This window comes from Globicephala melas, chromosome 14 (assembly GCF_963455315.2).
Source record: "Globicephala melas chromosome 14, mGloMel1.2, whole genome shotgun sequence".
In the NCBI taxonomy this organism is placed as follows: domain Eukaryota; kingdom Metazoa; phylum Chordata; class Mammalia; order Artiodactyla; family Delphinidae; genus Globicephala; species Globicephala melas.
Window position 1 is genome coordinate 28,735,192 of NC_083327.1, and position 24,980 is coordinate 28,760,171.

At 39.8% G+C, this 24,980-nt stretch overlaps 1 protein-coding gene across 9 annotated transcripts in view; it reads left to right on the forward strand.

Moving 5' to 3' along the window:
- Window positions 1–24,980, forward strand: part of KLHL32 (kelch like family member 32) — a 230,157-nt gene that overhangs the window by 81,098 nt on the left and 124,079 nt on the right. For 7 of the 9 annotated variants that reach the window (XM_060283355.1, XM_060283356.1, XM_060283354.1 and 4 more), the window contains one exon: window positions 12,713–12,820. In XM_060283355.1, the coding sequence (XP_060139338.1) occupies window positions 12,713–12,820 (108 nt within the window). Of the gene's footprint in view, window positions 1–11,470; window positions 11,619–12,712; window positions 12,821–24,980 lie in introns of those variants that run through there. The other 2 variants (XM_060283362.1, XM_060283360.1) reach the window with 2 other exon arrangements.

A 24,980-nucleotide genomic window follows, 5' to 3' on the forward strand; every position in this document is an offset into this window, starting at 1 on the left:
TCATGACTCCTTTCTCTTGCATCCAAACTACCAGCAAGCTCCATGGCTCTACTTTCAAAATATATTCAGACTCCAACCACTTCTGCTCCTACCACCCTGGTGCAAGCCAGGATCATTTTGGCCTAGAGTTTTGCAGTATCCTCCTACATTATCTTCCTACTTTAATCCTTGAGCCCTTGGAGTCTATTTCAGTACTTCAGCCCCAGTGATCTTATTGAAAGCAAGTTGGATTATATCACTTCTGCTCAACACCCTCTGATGATTTCCGCTTTCATTCAGAGTAAAAGCCAATGTCTTTTGGTCTACATGATTCTACCTCATTAGGCCTCCTTCCTATGACTCTTGTCCTTTCTCTCTCCACTCCCATCACACTGGCCTCTTTGCTGTTTCTCAGACATGCCTGGCATGCTGTCACCTCAGGGCCTTTGCACAGCTGTTCCCTCTGCCTGCATTACTCTTCTCCTAGATAGTACATAACTTGCTCCCTTACCCCTTCCAGATCTTTGCTCAAATATTACTTTCTTAGGAAGTAAGACTTTAACCTTATTTTTAAAGAAGACTATATTTATGTAATACTTATGCAGCTATAAAATTGTAAAGACAAAAGCCACCATTTAGTTTTTTTAAACTTTTGGAGTCATAGGTCCAGTCAGCAAAAGCTTTTTCATCTCTGGGATTTATTCAGCTGTGACAAGGATACCTGGGTCCACAGGTACAGTTGTAAATACAGAACTGAGCAGTGATACCTGTTTCAACTTTCACAAGTAAAAGTGATTTCATGAAGACTGAATAATATTTTTGTTATTATCCATACAGATCTTCTGTATAATAGCTGGTGTGAAGGTGGGGAGCAGAAGGACAGCTCAGAGACACTAGGGCACTGACTCTGTTTTCTTCTCACACTTGAGAATATGACATTGCTGATGCTGAAGTTGAGTTAAAAACTAGGAGAGTGATGGTTATACCAGTTCCCCAACATGGAACTTCTTAGATTCTTAGTGGATATGTACTGCTGGAAAGGAAACTTAAATGCTGAATCCAAAAGACTTGTGGCCCAGCAGGCACCTTGCTGTTTTCTTGGATCCAACTGGCCTAGTCTAACATATGCAGTATCACCTGAAGCCAATAGGGAATTAAGAGCCCAGGAAAACTGGACAGCTAGGTACTCATAAGTTTTAGAGTCCTTGGCTAATTAGTTGGGACTTAATGTGGTAGTGTTTGGTTGCTTCCCTTCAACTTCCCTTCAACTCCAAAAATACCAGAATCTGGTTCTGAAGAGGCACCTAAAGTGCTGCAATAGATTTTTCTTTTCTTAAGGCAGTTGTGACTTTAAAAACAATCTACAAACAAACATAGTTCCAAGGAACCATAGAAATAGACAAAAATTACCCACAGTTGAAAATGTGTTCAGTTTCTCACCTCAGTGATAATCATGTGTTGTCTGTGAGTAGATGTTGGCATTCTGCAACCTGTATCTGCTGATTAGTCATTTAGTTAATATCAGCCAAGAAGAGGCCTCATGAACTAGCTTTTAAATTTAGCCAGAAAAACATAGCATCATTAACGATGGGCTTGACATTCAGCAAAGCCAAATTAAGCAGTCAATCTGACATTTTATAGACAGTGTGTTAGGGAGCCTCACACCCGGTGGATGTTCGATAAGCATTAATTGCCTGGCTGACAATGAACAGCTACACATCTGTCTGTTATAGAAGCTGTAGTTGTTGAATAACTAGGAGAAGGCTGCTTTTAGATATACTGTGGGATAGGAGTATGTGTGTGGGGTTTTGTTTTGTTTCTTAAATGAAAATGGATTCATAATTTCCTTTTGAAACTGAACACGTTCATTATAAACAGTATTCCCTTTGTCAATTCAAGGCGAAGTACCAGTTAATAGTGGTAGTGATCAAATGTTATTTCCTTTTTAAATAGAAAACTGAGAGCCTCTAAACAATCTTTGTCACATCCTCTTTTAAAATGATTTGCATCAATGCCAGAGAAATCATTAACGTTTCAGATTAGGTAACTATTAATTTCATTATTGTGCTGTTAGTGCACTGTGTTCATTATAGTGAATGGAGAATGGTGAACTCTGATCTGCATTTTATTCCTTTATTTAAACTGGTTCACTTCTACTGAATATAAATACTACGAAGCTAGATAAATTCTTGTAATAATAATAGCTAATTTTTTGTCATTTACTCTCTGCAGTCATTGTGCTAAGCTCTTTATATGTAGTTAAGTTTGTATTGAAAGATTTTTTTCGCTTTTTCTGCCATTTTTTTTTATGCTTTTAAATTTTAAATTATGACTTTTGACTTTTAAATTATGACTTTCATGCTGCTTTATTTAAAATCACAATTTCACTAATGCTTATTTAATCACAGTAATACAGTCAACCTTAGCTTCCTCGGAAAGAACAAGAACACATGTTTGAAGGATAATGAAGCTGATGAAAATTTTAAACCTTTAGAGATTGAGTATTGAGCAAAGATGGATGTTTTATAAAAGAGGGACAAAGTGGCTAATCATGTGAATCTGATGAATCATTGTAAAAAATTATTGGAATATATAGATATGCCCTGCTTCTGTTTATCATTGTTATAAAAAACTGATTCAGGGCTTTCCTGGTGGCGCAGTGGTTGAGAGTCCGCCTGCCGATGCAGGGGATGCGGATTCGTGCCCCGGTCCAGGAAGATCCCACATTGCCACGGAGCGGCTGGGCCCATGAGTCATGGCTGCTGAGCCTGCGCGTCCAGAGCCTGTGCTCCGCAACGGGAGAGGCCACAACAGTGAGAGGCCCGCGTACCGCAAAAAAAACAAAAACAAAAAACAAAAAAACGGATTCAAAATGAGTTGTCCACTCTGGGATGATCCAGCTGCTTGCTGAATCAGTTGCTTTTAATTAGCTCATCTGATGTTGATTGGGTTTGGGGCTTGCATGCCTGGATTCCTGAAGGGTTGAATTACCAGTATTCTTCTCATTTAGAGAGATGTGACTCTAAAGTCATATGAGAGATTTTCATATCAAATCATTCATATCACTTTAAAAATTATATATCTATGCATATATACATTTTCATAGGATTAAAAGAAGTTCTTCATCTGTTTACTTTTTTTTTTTTTTTTTTTTTTGCTGTACGCGGGCCTCTCACTGCCGTGGCCTCTCCCGTCGCGGAGCACAGGCTCCGGACGCGCAGGCCCAGCGGCCATGGCCCACGGGCCCAGCCGCTCCGCGGCACGTGGGATCCTCCCAGACCGGGGCACGAACCCGTGTACCCTGCATCGGCAGGCGGACTCTCAACCACTGCGCCACCAGGGAAGCCCCATCTGTTTACTTTTGAAAGGTATTTCAGCTCTTGTGGATTATTCTTAAACTCTTTTTTTCCCCATTTTGTAAGATGTAGAGACTTTTAATGTAGCCTGCATGGACAAGGCATCAGGTGTGTTTGCAGAAGGGGTAAACATGAGCAATGGGATGACCTGAACACTTCATATTAAACTGTCCTGTTCTGCCTTGGATCAGGAAGGTTCAAGTGAAGTGGTTGCTTAGCAACTAATGGAGTTAGAGGAAACCATGTGTTAGCCTGGCCTCTTGCCCTCCTGTGTGTGAACGCCTAACAGGGGGCGAGTGGCTCCAATGTGTATTGCCTGACTCGCAGCTGTCAAACCAAAGTGATGGATAAAATGAAAGATTGAAAAGAGATGGCACAGCTGGACTGGGTGCCTGTGTTTATGTTAGCATGTTGAAGAAAAAGATATTAAGGGAGGACATTAAAAATGAAAGAGGAACTGTTGAAATTTGCGGTTAAAATTTTAAGATACACAGCATAGTGATACAGTATTTTTGCAGATTATTCTCCATTATAGGTTACTACAAGATAATGGCTATAATTCCCAGTGCTATACAGTATAGTTGCTTATCTATTTTATATATAGCAGTTTGTATCTGTTAATCCCATACCCCTAATTTGTCTCTTTCCCCATCTCTCTCCCCTTTGGTAACCACCAGTTTGTTTTCTATATCTGAGTCTGTTTTACATATACATTCATTTGTATTATTTTTTAGATTCCACATATAAGTAATATCATACAGTATTTTTCTTTCTCTGACTGACTTATTTCACTAAGCATAATACTCTTTAGGTTCATCCGTGTTGCTACAAATGGCAGTATTTCATTCTTTTCAATGGCTGAGTAATATTGCATTGTATATATATACTACATCTTCTTAATCCAGTTGTCTGTTGACGGGCACTTGGGTTGCTTCCATGTCTTGACTATTGTACCTAGTGCTGCTGTGAACATTGGGGTGCATGTATCTTTTCGAATTAGTGTTTTCATTTTTTCCAGATATATATCCAGGAATGGAATTCCTGGAACATGTGGTAGTTCTATTTTTAGTTTTTTGAGGAAACTCCATACTGTTTTCCATAGTGTCTGCACCAGTTTACATTCTCATCAACAGTGTACAAGGGTTCCCTTTTCTCCATATCCTCACCAACATTTGTTGTTTGTAGACTTTTTGTTGATAGCCATTCTGGTAGGTGGGAGGGGATAGCTCATTGTTTTAATTTGCATCTGTATGGCTTCTTTGGAGAAATGTCTATTCATGTCTTCTGCCCAATTTTTGATTGGGTTGCCTTGACATTCTTTTTTTTAAAACTAATTAATTTTATTTTATTTTTTTTGGCTGTGTTGGGTCTTCATTTCTGTGTGAGGGCTTTCTCTAGTTGCGGCGAGCGGGGGCCACTCTTCATCGCGGTGTGCGGGCCTCTCACTGTCGCGGCCTCTCTTGTTGCGGAGCACAGGCTCCAGACGCGCAGGCTCAGCAGCTGTGGCTCATGGGCCTAGTTGCTCCGTGGCATGTGGGATCTTCCCAGACCGGGGCATGAACCCGTGTCCCCTGCATCGGCAGGCAGACTCTCAACCACTGCGCCACCAGGGAAGCCCAGCAAGTTCTTATTAGTTATCTATTTTATACATATTAGTGTATATATGTCAATCCCAATCTCCCAATTCATTCCACCAGCTCCCCCCCAGCTTTCCCTCCTTGGTGTCCATATACATCTGTGTCTCTCTTTCTTCCTTGCAAACCAGTTCATCTGTACCATTTTTCTAGATTCCACATATATGTGTTAATATACGATATTTGTTTTTCTCTTTCTGACTTACTTCACTCTGTAGAATCTATATCACATCTGCTTGGTCACTCCTTCACGCGGACCCCAAATTCTGCCTTAGGACAGTTGTCAAAATGCAGGAAATCCATGTTTGGTCTTAGTCATTGTGCCCTTAGTAGATTTTGAAAGGCAAGATAGTGCCACTGGCTGCCATATGAGGATAGACCAAAAGGTCTCTACATAGGAAAGATTCATCCAACAATAGCTTACCAAGTATATTCAATAAGGAAAAGGAAAAGGAAATATCTGAAAGATAGTTAAAGATAAAATAATGCATTTCTTTTTTTTTTTTTCGATATGCGGGCCTCTCACTGTTGTGGCCTCTCCCGTTGCGGAGCACAGGCTCTGGACGCGCAGGCCCAGCGGCCATGGCTCACGGGCCCAGCCACTCTGCGGCATGTGGAATCATCCCGGACCGGGGCACGAACCCGCATCCCCTGCATCGGCAGGCGGACTCTCAACCACTGCGCCACCAGGGAAGCCCCTGAATAATGGATTTCTTTACATGGGGGGTAGTGAAGTATTGAAATCCCATACCCATGGGATATAACTATAGACTAGAAAGTAAGGGAAGCACCAGAGGAATGAGGGATCTGAGAGGGTGACCCAACACTAAAGCCAGATGTGTGGGTGTCATTTTCCAGAGTACCTAACAGGTGATAAAGATAAATACCGTACGTGGATAACCTGATTTCATGCTGGGCAACAGTTTCTGGCCTTCATATGTCCTGTCCCTTTAGCTAAGAAAAGAACAACTTGATTTGTGTCCTTTTTCCATTCCATTCCATACTCCCCCAGAAGACCTAAGTAGTTTGAAATATGGCCACATTTAGGAGGAGGAGAATTCTAAGGAGAAATAGGAGAGGCCGTAATCATGCTGGTTTTGAAGGGCTCATTATCACTATGCAGTTAAATTTAAGAAGTAACTGTGCCAAGAGCGAAGCTGTGAAATACAGTTAGATTCTTTGAATAAACAGGCTACATATTTGAAGATGTTGGGGAAACCAAAATGTTTCACAGTTTTTAGCATATAAGGTAGATTTTTCTTTATATGGTTAAGGTGAGGGGAAACTGGTATTTCAGAAATATTAATTTTTATGCCTAATTATATTTATAGTAATATAACCTTACTGTTTTTATTTGTCATGACATTTTATTCTCTGAGAGTATTACTATATTGTTTGAGGGAGAATTAAAACAGCTATAAATGTATAGAGGAAAAATACACTTCAGTCAAGCATCCCCACTCTTTCAGGCCATTAAGCACCTCAAATGGATTGGGTTGCTTTTGCATTTGTGAGATAAAAAAGGTAAATAGTCCAATTCAACTGTGGTCAGGACCCTTTTCTCTTTAATGTCAGGGAAATGGACTATTGTGGTTAATTGAACAGTCTCATTAACTGAGACTTACTACCTATTTTATATGTGAGGTATAACCAAAACGCAATAAAGGATAATCACCATTAACACTAAATTGAGCAAAATGTAATCTTTGTTAATTCAGAGGTTAGCTCATATCTCTGTAATGCCTCATGGCCATTGTAAACATCACTAATTATATAACATATAAAAGGCATAAGGGATCAGGCTGGATCTGCCACAATCATTGCAAGTTGCTCTTTTCAATAACTCCTAAAACATGTTTGTTTACTTTTACTTATCTCTCTCATAAAAGATAAGGGTTGAATGTGCCCCCAAACAATCCAGTTATTTCATCTGTGAAATCACTTGTGTTCCTAATCAAATGCGGATTCACAGTACATCTTGCCATATCCAGTGCAACTCCAAAGCTATGTGTAGTTTACCAGGTAAAAAAGATCATATTTCACCAACTTTAAGTGCTTCACAAAGTCTATCATCTGTCATTCTACTTACCTTGGAGGTTGTAGTAGAATTGCTATCGGTCAGTTTTGTGGCATAATATACCAACCTAAAATTGGTTGTAGCTCATCTTATGACTGCATGACAACTAATGTGACCCAAGGAAACTTAATTCATGTACTGTGATTTTAGGACTCAACTTGTGTCATTTCTGTATGAAGTACAGGAGGAGTGACGCTATAAATCCACAACTCTCTCTGTGGTAGGCACTTAAAGGGGATTGCGTCCTCACAAACTGGGTTTTCCATTAGAAAGATTTGTGGTGGTTGCAGTACATTATCAGCCGAAAGTAAGCTGTGATGACTGTAAATCTCAGCCTGGCCAAGGCTCTCCCAAAGACAAAACAGTGTGAACCAAGGAGTCTCTGCAGTGTTTTCCTATTTCTAAGCAGAACCCTCCCATGCTTTGGCAGAATGTTGTGGCTTAATAGAGGACATTGCCATATGTTCTTACTTTTTTCTAAATGTCTAGCTTTGAACTCATTTGGTAGATATTCTTTCTGCTTAACTTTCATTACTTTTTAATCCCAGTGTCTAAAGCACCTTATATCCAGAAAATTCTTTCTTATGTCGAATTATTTTTGTTTATGACAATGTACAACAGCTGGATTTGTACATTGCAGCTGAATTTTTAAAGAGTTTCTCAGTTCATTCATTCATTCATTCATTGACCTGTATTTATTGCATGCATGCAGTGCTAGTGTCTAGGGGCTCCATGGTGAAGAAGACAAATATGGTACTCACTTTCATGTATATTACAGTTTACCTTTTCAGTAAGTTTGATGCTAAAAGATAGCACCCTTGGTCTTACCACCTTTTCTGCTACCAAAGGAGTCTCTGTCCTTCCCCATGGTCTCTAGCAGGTCTCCAGACATTGTTTCACAAGCTTAGGCAGCCTAGGCAGCTGGTGTTTTGCTGTGTCAAATGGCTGGGGTTCTTCCTCACTTTGGTGGTATCCAATGAGGCGTTTCCTAATTGAGGTACCTTCTAAGTTTATTAAACTTAAAAGACATTGACCTTGATTTAATAGCTCCCTTTTTATCTTTTAATTAACCAGTTTTTCTAATTTTTAAAAATTATATGTTAAATTTGTAACATTAAATTTCTAAGACTCTATGATATGATATCAGAATGGAAGTTAGGTGTTTTTAGAAATAGGGGTGATGGTTTCTCTGATGGTGTCAGTCCTTAAAGTAGGGTGTAGGAGTATGTGGTGAACGTGAAGTCCTGCAGCCAGACATAGGAATTTTGAGTGAAAATCGTCAATAGGAAAGTCTTAGAAAGGAATGGATTTGGTCAGAGGGTGGTGGCGGGGGGGGGGGCGTTTGTTTCTTAGCTCTCATTCCAATTGGGATCAAAGGGAGGCATGGGAGAGTAGGACAATCAGCCTGGATTATTAGAATAAGAATTTCTGTTTATTAAACACCTTCTATGTACCAGGTATTACTCTTGACATTAAGCATAATTGTATCTAAACCTCAAGACAACCCTGTGAGGTTGGTATGATCCCCATGTACAGGTAAAGGGCCTGAGGTTCAGAAAAGTTAACAAATTAGCCAAAGGTCACATGTTCAAGGTAAGTCGCCCACATGACAAAGTAGGTTATAGAACCAGGATTTGAATCATATGTGTCTTCCTGTACAACCCTGAACATTAAAAATAAAACAAAGTTTCAAAAGACCGGTGTTAGAAATACACAGGTAACACATGTTCATGGTAATGATCCAAGTAATACTATATGTAAATGGTCTCTTCCTATCCTCTACAGTTCATACTCTATAACATAACCACAGTGACCAATTTGGTGTTGCTTTGTTGCTTATACAAACATGTACAAATATGTATGTACATTATTTAAGGGGTTATATTCTTTCCCTAACTCTGCTAAGCCAGGTTTCAAGTTCAGTAGTTCACAAGTCTCTGGTTGAGGACAGATACCTGTTCTATGCCAGTTTTGCCATAGTTGCTTTTTAAAAAAAATTTTATTTTATATTGGACTTTAGTTGATTTACAATGTTGTGTTAGTTTCAGGTGTACAGCAAAGTGATTCAGTTATACATATATATATTCTTTTTCAAATTATTTTCGCATTTATATTATTACAGAATATTGAGCAGGGTTCCCTGTGCTGTACAGTAGGTCCTTGTTGGTTATCTGTTTTAAATATAGTAGTGTGTACATGTCAATCCCAAAAGACCCTTATGAAAGCAGATTCAAAAAACTCCCTTGGCCGCGTGTTCTCTTATTTAACCTTTGCTCTCAGGAACTTTTTCCACTTCATTAACCCAGATAATTTTTTTGCAGTTTGAATCATTTCTGTCCTGCTCTGTATATGGGTTGATGGAGAGCAGCTAGTTACCATATCAGGTGCAATTACAACTTGGAAGACCTGAAAAAAGAAATTAATGTGGGGAATATTAAAAATTGAAACACTCATATAATAAAAAATGGACACTGAAAACAGCTGAAGTTTCTTTCAGTTTCTTTTAAAAGCAGGTATACGAAATCTAGAATCAAATTTAGAATTAGACAGATTGAAAGTTTTTTATTGTGACCTGTGCTTTTTAATTTTGAAATTTCAGATCTTCTACAAATGCATAAGCAGAATCCACTTAACATTAAGTCAGTTTCCTATTAGCATTTTTTATCTATAGCATTTTTTATCTATACTTGATTTAAAAAACAAAACAAAGCAAAAACAAACAAAACTCAGAACCAATACTTCTGATATGTCAATCCTTTTAACCAGAGAATACATAAGAGAAACTTCATTCTATTTCATTGTTATCATCAAATATAAATTTTTCTAAGAGCTTGCCATGTATCAGGCACTGTATTTAGTACTTTATATGTACTATCATATAATCTTCCAAAAGTTCATGAAGTGGGTACAATCTTTAGCCCCATTTTTCAGATAAGAAAACTGAATCACAGAGAAGGTATGTGTTTTTCCTAGTCACTTGGCAGTGTTCAGACTCAGAATTGTTTGGTTACGTGTTTGCTTCTAATCACTGTACTTCACTAAACCAAGGATTATGTGACTTCGAGTCTAGTGTTCTTAACCTTAACTGCCAGTGGCATCAGTGGGAAGTCAGATCAACTCACTAACCAAGTTGTCAAATTTACCATATTGGCCATTCACCTTTAACAGCTTCTAAAGGAATGTTAGATTTCATTTATTCATGATAAAGTGAATTTTTGAATTAAATATATTCTGAATGTCTGCTATTTAATATAGCAAATATAATTGCATATGTTACATGTTACATACTCCCAGTGTCTTTAGGATACTTTGAATGTTATTTTTTAGTTTCTCAAATTATAAGCATTTAAAATATTCTTTACAAAATTTCTCAAATTGTGTATTTCTAACAGTTAAAAGGTTAACTAGAAGTTATCAAAGAGAATCTTATTCATTATGAAACTTACAACTCTACTGTGTGAGATAGAAATGAGGACCTCCAGAAAGAATAATGGACCATCAATTAAAACCACTTGTCCCATACATATTAATTTAAAATGTAAAGAATTTTGAGAATCAAAAATGAATTTATCAGAATAAAAAATTGCTAGAAGATGAATATTAATCCATTTGCAAAACAAAAAAATGACTTTTTAAAATTAAAAAGATTTGGTATGAACTTAAATACTGTCACATAGAACAGTGAGGGTTGGTTTGTTTGTTCGTTTTGATCTTTGTTTTACTTCTAAGAAGTTAGCCAAACTGCAAAATCGGAAGAGACAATCCCTTCAAGACTTCTCTTATTCCTGACACCAGTTGCAAGTTTGAGATTCCTGAAACTACTCTCATGTTCGGTAATGCGCTAGAAAGACTCACATTACTCACTGAAGGCTGTGTACTCACAGATGTGGCTTATTACAGGGAAAGGATGCAGATCATAATCAGCCAAGGGAAGAGACACAGAAGGCGGAGTCCAGGAGGGAACCACATATGGGGCTTCTGGCCCTCTTCCGCCTGTGGAGTCATTGCGTTACCCCCTCCTGACCACGCTCTGTGACAGGAAGCACAGAGGACTGCCAAGCAGGGAAGCTCACTCGTTTTTGGTGTCCAGAGTTTTTATTGGTGCTCAGTCACAGACTGCCTATGTGGCTGACCTTTCATCTCCAGCCTCTCTTGGAGGTCAGACTAATACCTTTAGTCTCTTGTCCCTCTATTTTTTTTTTTAAACATCTTTATTGGAGTACAATTGCTTTACAATGGTGTGTTAGTTTCTGCTTTATAACAAAGTGAATCAGTTATACATATACATATGTCCCCATATCTCTTCCCTCTTGCGTCTCCCTCCCTCCCACCCTCCCTATCCCACCCCTCTAGGTGATCACAAAGCACCGAGCTGATCTTCCTGTGCTATGTGGCTGCTTCCCACTAGGTCACAGCTGTTACGGTGTGGACGAAAGCTCCTGTCATAAATCATATCGTTAGACTGTCAGTGGCCAAAGCCCCAGGAAACAGGGATGCTCCTATCAGGCAGGATATTCCAAAGGCCTAGATTACCTTCCAGAAACCAAAGGCAAAGCCCAGACCTCCCTTTGGGTAAGGTTAATTCTTCACTACATAGATGTACACTTTTCTAAATAGTGTATTTCATAATGAGTGACCCAAAATTGAATATTATCTCTATTACCTGTTAAGTCAAACTTGTTAAAGGTGTACAGATTCGTGTGGTTTCTTTATTTTGGGGAGGGGGAGCCCATTCATTTGTTTAACTTGGTAAGTTTTCATTTTTTAAATTTTATTTCATTTTATTTTATTTATTTATTTTTGGCCACACTGCATGGCTTGCAGGATCTTAGTTCCCTGACCAGGGATTTAACCCGTAACCTCAGCAGTGAAAACGTGGAGTCCTAACCACTGGACCACCAGGAAATTCCTGCATTTTTTAAATTTCAAAGTTTTCATTTGACAAACTGATTTTCAGTAAGTTGGCCATTTTGAGAATTGGTTTGGAGGCAAATTGAGTTTCACTGAATAACTTAGACAGTGGTTCTCAAATTCAGGTAAGCATCAGAGTGTCTCGGATGGCCCATTACAACCCAGATTGCTGGGTCCCACTCTGAATTTCTGATTGTGTAGGTCTGGGCTGGAGCTCCATAAATCTGTACTCTAAGGAGTTCCCAGGAGATGCTGATGTTGCTGACCCAGGGGCCACACTTTGAGAACCACTGGAATAGAGGGTGTGATCTATGGCAGATGAGAAGGATGAGATGCGTCCTTGAGGTGAGGCAGAAAAAAGGGCAGAGAAGTCAGGAGGCAAGGCACTACTTTCCATGTCTTATGGCAAGAATGTTCGAGAATGCTACCCATATCAAGTTAGCTGTGGGACGCCAGGATCGAGAGAATGAGTTCAGGGAGAGAGCCTCAACACAAGTCACCCCAGAGAACAGCTGTGGGATTCAGCGCCGCTCTGTGTGTGAGGTGTGCAGAGCCATCTGTGTGTTACTGTTAACTATTTGGACAGCAAAGTGATTTGCAGGGGCTTGTGTGAAGGAAGTTTTGCAGAAGCATTTCAAAAACCAAAATCAGTCTTTAAGTTGTAAAACTTTTTTCTTCCCTAGTTTCTCTAGGACTTTGTCTTGTTCTCTTGCTTTTTAAGTCCCGTAACTGTCTTCCTTTCTCTCCCACCTCAGGCCATGTTCAGTCTTTGTATGGTGGAAAGTGGTGCCGACGAGGTGAATTTACACGGTGTGACCAGCCTCGGCTTAAAGCAAGCTCTGGAATTTGCATACACAGGACAGGTATGGTACCATACGTCACCTGAGAGGCATAACATTTTAACTGCACCTAAACAGAGGAGATTATTCATGTTATTTTTCTTGTTACTCACTTTGAGGTTAAAAAACGTTTTACATCTACTTAAGGTTACAACTAAAATAATGGAAAGGTAAGTAAAATAATTTGATCTTAAATATTTTAATCTTAGCTCAGTTGCTTGCTGGTGTAATTTTAAAATATCCTGAAGAATTATTATGTGGGAAAGAGTTTGGAAGATAACTTGAATTCTCATTGTCATCACTGCAGCTCAGTGACTCAATCATGGCTTTACTGGCTTAAAAACAAGAACACTCCCCGCCCCCCCCCCCCCAAAAAAAACCAATCTAAACCTGTAAAGAGCTCCATCTAGCATCTTGACACCCTGTCCTCGACATACATTTCAGGATCAGGGCCTCAAGTAATAGATTAGAATGTGATGGTTTGAAAGCCAAAGTTGCTCATCATTAAAATTGTTATAGGATTTATAGGAATCTTCAGAGAACATTCGTTTTCTTTCTTTTTTTAAATGAAAGAATAATAGTGACAACTAGTAGAATACAAAAGCCATGTCAGTGTATGACTATCATAGCAAATCAAAACAAAACTTCATAAAGACAATATAAATCCAAATCTGAAGCTTCACGATTCGTATCTAATTTCATGTTAGTGCAACAATTATTAGAATACACAAAACCCTTCCTTTTAGAATTACTTTTTCACTGAAATATGATTGACATGTAACATTCTATTAGTTTTAGGTACAACACAGTGATTTGAAATATGTATATATTGCAAAATGATTGCTATAATAAGTTGACATCCATCACCACATATAGTTACAAATTTTCTGTGTCATGAGGACTTTTAAAATCTACTGTCTTAGTGCCTTTCAAAAATACAATACAGTATTGTTAACTATAGTTGCCACGCTATACATTACATTCCCAGGACTTATTTATCTTATAACCGAAAGTTTGTACCTTTCAGTTATAATATAAATAACTTCACCCATCACCCATTTTGCCCACCCTCCTCACCCGCTGTTTTCATTTGAGAACTACTCAACTACATCAAACCAGATACCGACTAGAGGTTTATCTTCTTTTACAGAGTTTTGTTCTTCAATTCCATTTCATCCAACTTATGTTCAGTGTCTGCTGGGCTAAAATAAGGGTTTCTTCTCTTGGCAGGCTCACATCCTGGTGGGAGAGAGTTATATACATAATTCCATGTCCTCACTGTGATGGGAGGTATAATAGAAGCAGAATATAAGACATAGTGGGAGCAAAAAGGAGGGTGTGGTTAACTGGGGCGATCAGTGCAAATCTTTACAGAGAACGTGGTATTTGGGTCTTGAAGAATGTTGGGAGTTCACCTTTTTACTAAATTTTTTTCTTTAGAGGCTTATTAAAGTGTATGATATTATCCATTCTCTTTTCTATAGCTGGTAGAGTTTGAGATATGTTTCATAGGATAACTGAGGCAATGCTGGCAGCTGAAATGAAAATAGTGATAGAAAGGAAAAAGTCATCCGTCAAGTAGCAGGTACAAAGGAAAATAGAAGGGAGAGGGATCACAAATTGAGGGTCAGCCCAACCAAATATCATGCCTTAGGAAATTAACACAGACAGTTATTGTTCACAGAGTTGCCAAAACATATTCCTAGTGAGGTGAGTGAATAATGTGTTGTATGCTTTTTGGCTTACAGATGTAAAGAAAGACATCAGCTATAAATTGTGTCTTGTGTATATTTCTTTCTTCACACCTGAATTACAGCTATACCTGCATTTGCCCATCTCTAAAGTACGATTGATAACCCATAGCTCACACTTCACTGGTGTGCGATGGGGGTGCAATAGTAAATATTGTTTTTTGATAAAGCTACCCAAATAAGTAGTTTCTATACTTAGATGCATTAACAATGAAATGGTTTAAGCTTAGAGGCTATAGACTGCAAAGCGTGTTTAAATCACTGGTAAACAAAAGAGCACAGAAATTGCTGTGAACGCTGAGGTAAAACGCACACTCAGATATAAGTGGCTGCCTTATTGTTGGCCTTGATTGTTCTGTGGTTTCTTTCACAATGGCTAAGTTTACATGTATATATGTATAAACGTCTGTATATGTAAACATATATATATATATAAAAATAAATTTATATATATGTTTCCTCTCCCTGAAAGTCTCCTTTGCCTCACCTGTTCATCTCTCCCCCTCTCCCCTTGACAACTGCTAACTGATCTTTTTACTGTCTCTATAGTTTTGCCTTTTTCAAAATGTCATATACTTGGAATCATGTAGTATGTAGACTTTTTCTGGCTTCTTTTACTTAGCAATATGCATTTAAGGTTCCTCCATGTCTTTTGTGACTTGATAGATCATTTTTATTGCTGAGTACCTTCTATTGTGTGGATATATGAAGGGCATCTTGGTTGCTTCCAGTTTTTGGTGATTATGAATAAAGTTGCTCTTAATGATATATATATATATATATATATACACACACACACACACATATGTATATGTATATGTATATGAAGTATCTGTGGCACAAAGGATCTATGAAACGTGAGCTGAAGATAGCATAACGGCATTAGGGGAGCTGACTTTCTGAAGGGTAAGGAGACGGCTTGGGAAGAAGGAAGAAGTTTGCAGAAAGACAGCCATATCCTATTGTCTGGGAGTCATATGCTCATATTTCACTTTTATGAGAAAAAGGAAACCAAATAAGAATACATTTTTATACACACACACACACACACACACACACACACACACTCTCACACATGTATCCAATGTAAGTGCTTAAAAAAAAACTCTAGGGCAAGACGTAGAGTTGCATTTATTCTGCCCAGTGACCCACTCTTGACATGTGCCTCCACACAGGGGTGACAGCCCTGCAGCACATACAACAGCAACTCATCTGTTCAGATTGTGCACAGAGGGGTAAAGAAGTGGGCTGGCATTTCATGGAGCACCCTCTGCAAGAACCGGGGCACTGCCCTAGGCACTTCACGTGTGCTGTGTAGCCTAATCTTCTAGAGAGCTCGAATTCGGTGATCCTCTCTTAAAGATGACAAGCCCCGGAAGGTGCAGTGAATGACCAAGATCAGTGTCCCAGGGCATGTCGACCCAGTGAGTCAAACCCAGTCCTCTTAATTTCAAATCCATTGTTCATTCTTAACCCCTTCTTAATGTTCTATGTCATTAAGAAAGGGTTAAGTCATATTTGTTATACTTTATTGAAGGAGGCAGGGAAGTGTTTGGACATTTTAGAGAGTGAACTCTTTTTTTTTTTTTTTTTTTTGCGGTACGTGGGCCTCTCACTGCTGTGGCCTCTCCCATTGCGGAGCACAGGCTCCGGACGCGCAGGCTCAGCGGCCATGGCTCACGGGCCCAGCCGCTCCGCGGCATGTGGGATCTTCCCGGACGGGGGCACGAACCCGTGTCCCCTGCCTCGACAGGTGGACTCTCAACCACTGCGCCACCAGCGAAGCCCAAGAGTGAACTCTTTTTGATGGTTCTCTCAACCTGGGTGCTCTTCCAACACTCAGTTCACGAAGGCTTCGAGTTGCTACACTTGTACTCTGTATGTGGTTATTCTTTGCTGCAGAGTGGAAGTTGATACAGTCTTTCTTGGACGACATCCATGGCAGTTTGGTTTCTTAAACGCCAAAATGACTATAATAAATCTGTTTTCCCTTTGAGACGTGAACATAGATGATGGCAAAAAGTAGAATTGTGGTATACTTGGGAAATGCAAAAAAGCTTTCTCTTACTCTGAAAATGAAATTAACATTAAGCAAAGAGTTTAGAATATGGAAACATGGATAAAAGTGTAGTTCTTCAATTTCTTAATTGTTATTTACTATTGCGGACATTTGCTGATATATGGTCTTTAGCCTTGATATATATGTAGATTTGTAAAAATCAGAGTTAACATTGTATTTATCTACCTATAGATATTTCTACTGACAGTTGATTATACCTTTAGTCTGTTGTAGTAAGCATAGTATAAAATGTCAAGTATTTTAAGTGTCTGAAAATGATTGCTGCTTTGGGAAAGAAATTGGAAGTATAGAGTAGGTGTGATGAATGAGTGCCACTGTGTAACAAGGTGTGTGTGTGTGTTCCTCCTACACATTGTTCTAAAGCATAGCCTTCTTAAAATTGGTCACAGATTCCATCCAGGAAATTTTAAAGAAAAATCAAATTTTCCTCCTAATGCTAATACATCCTCTGAAAATACATGCACTTTTCTTATCAAGGAACACACACATTCTGCCTTCACACTAATTAGAGGCGTGCGCTTCCCGTGGGCACACACTGCTTGGGGTACAGCCTGAGCAGAGCCCCACATGCATTGCAGCCCTCGTGGGCGACCTTGCACAGCCATGTGCAGCGGAACTGGCCATGGAGGGCAGAGGAGCCAGGCTTCTTTGCAGGCCCTGTTCTGGGCTGGCTCTGGGAGCTGGGTTCAAAGCAGAGGGTATGATGTAAACTGTCACTGGGCAGATCTGCCTTAGGGAGAAAAGGACAAAGTGAACCTAAGAAAACCAACTCTCACTTACTCTGGTGAGCAAGAGGACCCTGTTACCATGGCCTCCTCAATCTCCTTGCTTTCCACCTCTGGCCAGGAATTCATTCGTGCTTCAGACCAGTCCTGAGTAGAAGAGACATGAAAAAGAAGGGGGAAAAAGGATTCTAATGGAGATGTTGCCTGAGGGGAGGAATCCCTGTCCAAACTGGACAAGAGGTCGGCCACCCAGGAGCAACAAGGGTTGCTGAGAAAACCAGCCAGAGTGAGGAGCACTTAACACCAAGACCCTTTCATAGAGAGAAGAGCCCTTCTCAAAAGGTGGAAGGACACATGCAATCCCAAAGGTCTTGGATATACCTCTAGGAATTTGAGTAGCTAAGGACCCAAAATGAAAGCAAATAGGACTGAGAACCACAATGAAGTTCACTGTTTCAGCGCTCTGGTTGCCATGATGTCGGGGAAGATAGGCTGTATGCCAAGTACTGTGCTATATGCCTTCATATAGTAGAGCAAGGGTTTCAAGCCAGCTAGCTTCCTCTTACTTTCCTGAGAACTCTCCACCTGTTTTGTCCCTTGCAGTCTGATGGAGAGATTCCAGAAACGCAGTAAAGAGAGAAACTATGCACTAAACGACAGTGAGATTTGTAGTCTCCTTTGAAATTTCCCAAGAGTACCCCTCCAGGTACTGCAAATCTTGTCAGCCAGCTGACAAGAACCAGCTACATCATATCTGGACAGATAAAAAGGATTCTTTGGTATCTGTTGTTCCCCTGCTTTTCTCTTCATATCCAATAACTCCAGCCCTCGGTTCCTTAACATCATGGAAGAATCCATCTCTGTGGGGACACACATCCTAATTACCTTCCTCTGATGCAGAGAATGCTTTAGTACAGTCTTCACAAGGATATCTTGTGTAACTATTAATAGTTTGAAGTCTTTGGAAATCTGGAAAAGTATGATACTCTGTGAAGTGAAAAATACTTTTTTTTTTTAGGTATAACTCTGCTCATGCAATTGGGAATTGAAAAGTAAAAGAAATTGCCTCTTATCATACACCATGACCAAGTGGGATTTATCTCAGGGATGCAAGGATTCTTCAATGTATGCAAATCAATCAATGTGATACACCATATTAACAAATTGAAGGAGAAAAACCATATGATCATCTCAATAGATGCAGAAAAAGCTTTCGACAAAATTCAACACTGATTTATGATAAAAACTCTCCAGAAAGTGGGCATAGAGGGAACCTACCTCAACATAATAAAGGCCATATACGACAAACCCACAGCCAACATTATTCTCAATGGTGAAAAACTGAAAGCATTTCCTCTAAGATCAGAACAAGACAAGGATGTCCACTCTTGCCACTATTATTCAACATAGTTTTGGAAGTCCTAGCCATGGCAATCAGAGAAGAAAAAGAAATAAAAGGAATACAAATCAAAAAAGAAGAAGTAAAACTGTCACTATTTGCAGATGACATGATACTATACATAGATAATCCTAAAGATGCCACCAGAAAACTACTAGAGCTAATCAGTGAATTTGGTAAAGTACCAGGATACAAAATTAATGCACAGAAGTCTCTTGCATCCTATACACTAACGATGAAAGATCAGAAAGAGAAATTAAGGAAACAATCCCATTCACCATTGCAACAAAAAGAATAAAATACCTAGGAATAAAGACTCCTAAAGTGGTAAAACACCTGTACTCAGAAAACTATAAGACACTGATGAAAGACATAAAAAATGACACAAACAGATGGAGAGATATACCATGTTCTTGGAACAATCAATATTGTGAAAATGACTATACCACCCAAAGCAATCTACAGATTCAGTCCACAGAACTAGAACAAACAATCTTAAAATTTGTATGGAGACACAAAAGACCCTGAATAGCCAAAGCAATCTTGAGGGAAAAAAAACGGAGCTGGAGGAATCAGACTCCCTGACTTCAGACTATACTACAGTAATCAAGACAATATGGTACGGGCACAAAAACAGAAATGTAGATCACTGGAACAGGATAGAGAGCCCAGAGATAAACCCAGGCACCCATGGTCAACTAATCTATGACAAAGGAGGCAAGGATATACAATGGAGAAAAGACCGTCTCTTCAATAAGTGGTGGGAATAACAATAAGTAAGTGGGAAAACTGCAAAGCTACATGTAAAAGAATGAAATTAGAACACTCCCTAACACCATACACAAAAACAAACTGGATTAAAATGAATTAAAGACCTAAATGTAAGGCCAGATAGACACTATAAAACTCTTAGAGGAAAACATAGGAAGAACACTCTTCGACATAAATCACAGCAAGATCTTTTTTGATCCACCTCCTAGAGTAATGGAAATAAAACCAAAAATAAACAAATGGGACCTAATGAAACTTAAAAGCTTTTGCACAGCATAGGAAACCAGAAGCAAGATGAAAAGACAGCCCTCAGAATGGGAGAAAATATTTGCAAACAAATCAGTGGACAAAGGATTAATCTCCAAAATATATATACAGCTCATGCTGCTCAATATTAAAAAAACACAGGCTTCCCTGGTGGCGCAGTGGTTGAGGGTCCGCCTGCCGATGCAGGGGACACGGGTTCGTGCCCCGGTCTGGGAGGATCCCACATGCCGCGGAGCGGCTGGGCCCGTGAGCCATGGCCGCTGAGCCTGTGCGTCCGGAGCCTGTGCTCCGCAACGGGAGAGGCCACAACAGTGAGAGGCCCGCGTACCGCAAAAAAAAAAAAAAAATTAAAAAAACAACCCAATCCAAAAATGGGCAGAAGACCTAAATAGACATTTCTCCAAAGAAGACATACAGATGGCCAAGAGGCACATGAAAAGCTGCTCAGCATCACTAATTATTAGGGAAATGCAGATCAAAACCACAATGAGGTATCACCTCACACCAGTTAGAATGGGCATCATCAGAAAATCTACAAACAACAAATGGTGGAGAGGTTGTGGAGAAAAGGGAACCCTCTTGCACTGTTGGTGGGAATGTAAATTGATATAGCCACTATGGAGAACAGTATGGAGGTTCCTTAAACAACTAAAAAATAGAATTACCACATGACCCAGCAATCCCACTACTGGGCATATACCCAGCGGAAACCATAATCCAAAAAGACATGTGCACCCCAGTGTTCTTTGCAGCACTATTTACAATACTCAGGTCATGGAAGCAACCTAAATGCCTATCGACAGATGAATGGATAAAGAAGTTGTGGCACATATGTACAATGGAATATTACTCAGCTATAAAAAGGAACAAAACTGGGTCATTTGTAGAGACGTGGATGGACCTAGAGACTGTCATACAGAGTGAAGTAAGTCAGAAAGAGAAAAACAAATATTGTATATTAACGCATATATATGGAATTTAGAAAAATGGTACAGATGAACCTGTTTGCAATGCAGAAATAGAGACAGATGTAGAGAACAAATGTATGGACACTAAGGGGGGTAAGGAGGGGTAGGATGATTTGGGAGATTGGGATTGACATATATACACTAATATGTATAAAATGATAACTAATAAGAACCTGCTGTATAAAAAATAAAAATTAAGTTAAAATTAAAAAAAAAACAAATTTTCCCTTAATTTTCATGCTCTTATATAGTAAAGGTTTTCTTCCTGATTCTCATTTGATTCCCTAATGTGTTCACATGACTTTTTTAATAGCCCTAGTAAGGCAGACACTGTAGCATTAGATTTTGATGATCACTGAAACTATTTATTGTCTACAACTAGAATACTTTTCTCCAGAGACCAGCATCAGGCCTGGCAGCAGAGTCACAGGAGTCTTACTTGAAACTGCCTTCTCATAAACCCATCCCTTCAGGGATAGATGTGTCACTCACTTTACATGAGAAAATGTCCCCATCAGATTTACTTATAAACATAACCTGGTTGAACTAAATGGTAGCACATGGAAGAAACCTGGGAGATATTTTTCTTAAATGCTTCTCTTGGGAGCAGCATTAAGACCATTCATGCGGTTTAAATATTTTAGCTGCAGAATCCTTTCTTCACCTGGCAGTACCTACAGAAGCCTGGCAAGTAAGAGGCCCCTGAGGCGCCCGCACTGTGCCCCAGGCTCCAGAGCACGCAGTCTAAAATCCACATTCCAAGGAAGAATATTTTGAATTGTGCAGAAAGTGATTATTTTCTTCTTACGTTAATTCTTGTGAGAGCTGTGCCAGAGTCCGTAACTGGATTGTTGACATAGAAAGTGTGAGAAGAGTGAAATGAAGGGAAAAAGTTTGAATTCCATCAGTGAGTTTTCACTTTCTTGAATCTTTTGAAACTCTGTAGTATTGTCTTTGGAGGGAGTTTCTCTTTTATCAGTGGATTATTGAAACAAACAAGCAAGCAGATATGTCTGTTTATTGTTATGGGGTGAAGATGTTGCAGGTTCCCATGCATCGTTTCCTGGTAAGTGTCAAACTTGACAGATAAGAACCAGATACCAAATGAAATTTTTATGGCATCTCAAGGTGTCAAGTAAAATGATAAATCCTTGACATGGTTTGGTGGCCAAAAGTGGTAAGGACAGGTTGGAGACCTAAACATTTATTGTGAAAAACTGAGAAGTGAGATTTTAAAAGTCCGGATCCTGACTGATCCCTAGAAGCTTACTTTTCTCAGCTGAGGACCCACGAACAACGCCACTGGACCCGAAGCTTGTCTGTTCCTCATGGAGAGCAGAGATTCAGGCAAAGTGAAGTCATATGGGAGGCCCCCTACCTGTAAAGCAGGGTCAGTTCTGACATTCTGTACCTCGTGCCAGCCAGTTCTCCCTCATGAAATCCGTGTGTGCTGTCTTCTCAGAAAGGACTCAGGGTACAGTTTGTACTGCAGGCATTACAAAGCTATCTGCTCAGCATAACAATCTCTAAAACGTCTCTGTGTGAGGACCTGTAACTGTGGCCACACTTCTGCGGTCAGCTTTCCCATTTGGTAATAAAACCGATACTTTGATTTAAAAAAAAAAAGCGTTTCCTGACTTTTCCTTAATAATTTGCAAGTTTGGGGTTTCTTAGTTGTCTGATAGTCACTCTGCAGAAACAGAACGGCCCTCTCACCCACCCAACATTTGACTCAGATATCGAGACTGATAACACCACACGTGCACCAAGAAGATAGGAAAGGGTTTAGTACTCACATAGTGAGGTTTTCTGGGGATAAAAGGGTGGACCCCAGTAGGTCCAAAAATGACCTCAGAGAACAGTTGAGGGTGATCGATCGGCTTTGGTGTTTATTGTGGTTGGGGGGTGGGGCTGGAGCGTTGTCCACGCGGGCGGGGGCTCGTGTGGTTTGAGCTTCCACCAGCATCAAGGGAGAGAGGACTCAGACTTTCTTGTATATTTTCTTCCAGGTGTGGGGCAAGCAGGGAAGAGGGAGTGGTGGGGCTTGAGAGCTGTCAGCAGTCACACATCAAAAATGGAGTCAGACTCCAGTGCGTTAGTCTAGCATTTTGCTTGAGTCATAGCCCACATTTCAAGCACAGACATTTTCCTTTGGCACACTGTGAAACTCAGTCACTTATTGAAAACAAAATGTGTTTGAACAATATGCTTGCAGCATTTATAATCTTTCTTGGCATCAGTTCTGTGCTGAGGAACCCACTGTGGGCCAAGGTGCTTGAGCTCATGCGTACAGAACACTGTGGTAATAGATGACAAGGATGAGTGTGACCCCTCTCTGTTTTAACCTTGTCTTTGTTCTATAAAACTCCATTTAAATGATCTGGATTTGTTGCCCTTGGGTCCTCCTCTCTCCTTCCCACACTTTCTACCTCCCACCTCCACCCTACTGCCAGGACAGGGAATTGAAAGAGAAGTATTCCCTGTATGCTCTTGATAACGGTTTTATTGTCATAAGTGGGGCAAGAAACAATCACTTCTTTTCTAGTTGATGTCCTCCAAAGTAGAAACAGATAATATACAGCAACTCAAAATAGTAGGTCCACCCCCACTAAGCTAACTCAGGGTGTATTTTGCATTTCTGTGCATTTGTGTCTCTTTGTTTTGGCAGAAAGTTCCATTGCTAGACGTTTTTAATTTTATCCTGTCCATCTGAGTTTTTCCTTTGCTATGGTGGATGGACAGCAACTCCTGTTTGGAATATTTCTAATCAGACATCATTACAATTGTGTTCTTTCTTGATCATTGGAATTTCTAAGGGTTGGCTGTGCTCAGAATCATTTCCTAAGGAAATTCTGACCCTTCCTTTAGGTGTTCCATCAAATCATCTCTGAGTGGAGGGAGGTTAACAGTTTATTTAGTAGAGAATCTTGATTAGCTCCTTAGTTTTCATAAGAGGATGTCAGCCTATTGATGGCTTTTTAAAGGACATGAACTTTTCCCCTTATTTAGCAAAAGAGAATGATTACACGCCAGCCTCAGCCTGTTTGCTAGAAAGCTCTCATTAAAAGTTCATTGGGAGGGCTTCTCTGGTGGGAAGTGGTTGAGAGTCTGCCTGCCGATGCAGGGGACACGGGTTCGTGTCCCAGTCTGGGAAGATCCCACATGCCGCGGAGCGGCTGGGCCCGTGAGCCATGGCCGCTGAGCCTGTGCGTCCGGAGCCTGTGCTCCGCAACGGGAGAGGCCACAGCATTGAGAGGCCCGCGTACCGCAAAAAAAAAAAAAAAGTTCATTGGGAGAAATTATACACATAATGGATTCCCAGAAGATATGCAGTCTGTCCATCTGGCTTGGTGGTTCTCAACCTCATCTATCAGGCCTTAATATAAAAAGGCCACCTTTACTATCCTGAAATGAAATTCCTAATAATGTAACTTACCCACACAAATTACTCTGAACATTAATAAGAATGTCTTAACCATATATAAAGAACACACAGAAGGAAAGAGAGTATAATGAAAATCATACGTATTTCAGTATGTACATGCTGGAGCAGAACTTTTCAGAAGACAGAATGAAATAGTTGCCTGTCTACAGCTATAGGTAGAATCATCATGCTGGGACAGCTGCATACAGATGCAGAATGACACATGGATGTTTTGCTGACAACTGAGATATCACAAGGGTATGCCCTAGGCGACATGATTTTCTAAAATAGTGAACAACCCTTAGTAAAATTCCGTACGAAACAAAACAGTTGTCTTCTTTTGGTTTCTATTGTGTTAGCATTCTTGGAAAATTCAGTGTATCTTGACACAAAACAAACAAAAAATTGTGTTTATATGTAAAACAGATTCTAGACTTAGAGTTTTATAAACAAGTTTTTCACTTACGTACATCAGGGCACACAGATATACAGGATTTAGGGCAGTTCTTTGCAGTTGGTGGCTGTCCTGTACATTGCCTGGCCACTGCGCAGCAAAGGCCAGTAGTGTCCCCCTGTCCTGGGGCAACCAAAAATACCTGCATGCGTTTCTAAATTGCTCCCTGAAAGGTTGTCCTGTCTCCATTAAAAACCACTGCTCATCTACTCTAAGTCTTATACCTGGATCAAGGTATCAAGGGAGAAAATCAGAAAAGTGAATGTCTGAATTTTGAAGAATCTCTTTATTAACTTTAAATTTTATGCAAAGTTTATAAAATACACGTACAACGGTATTAAAAGT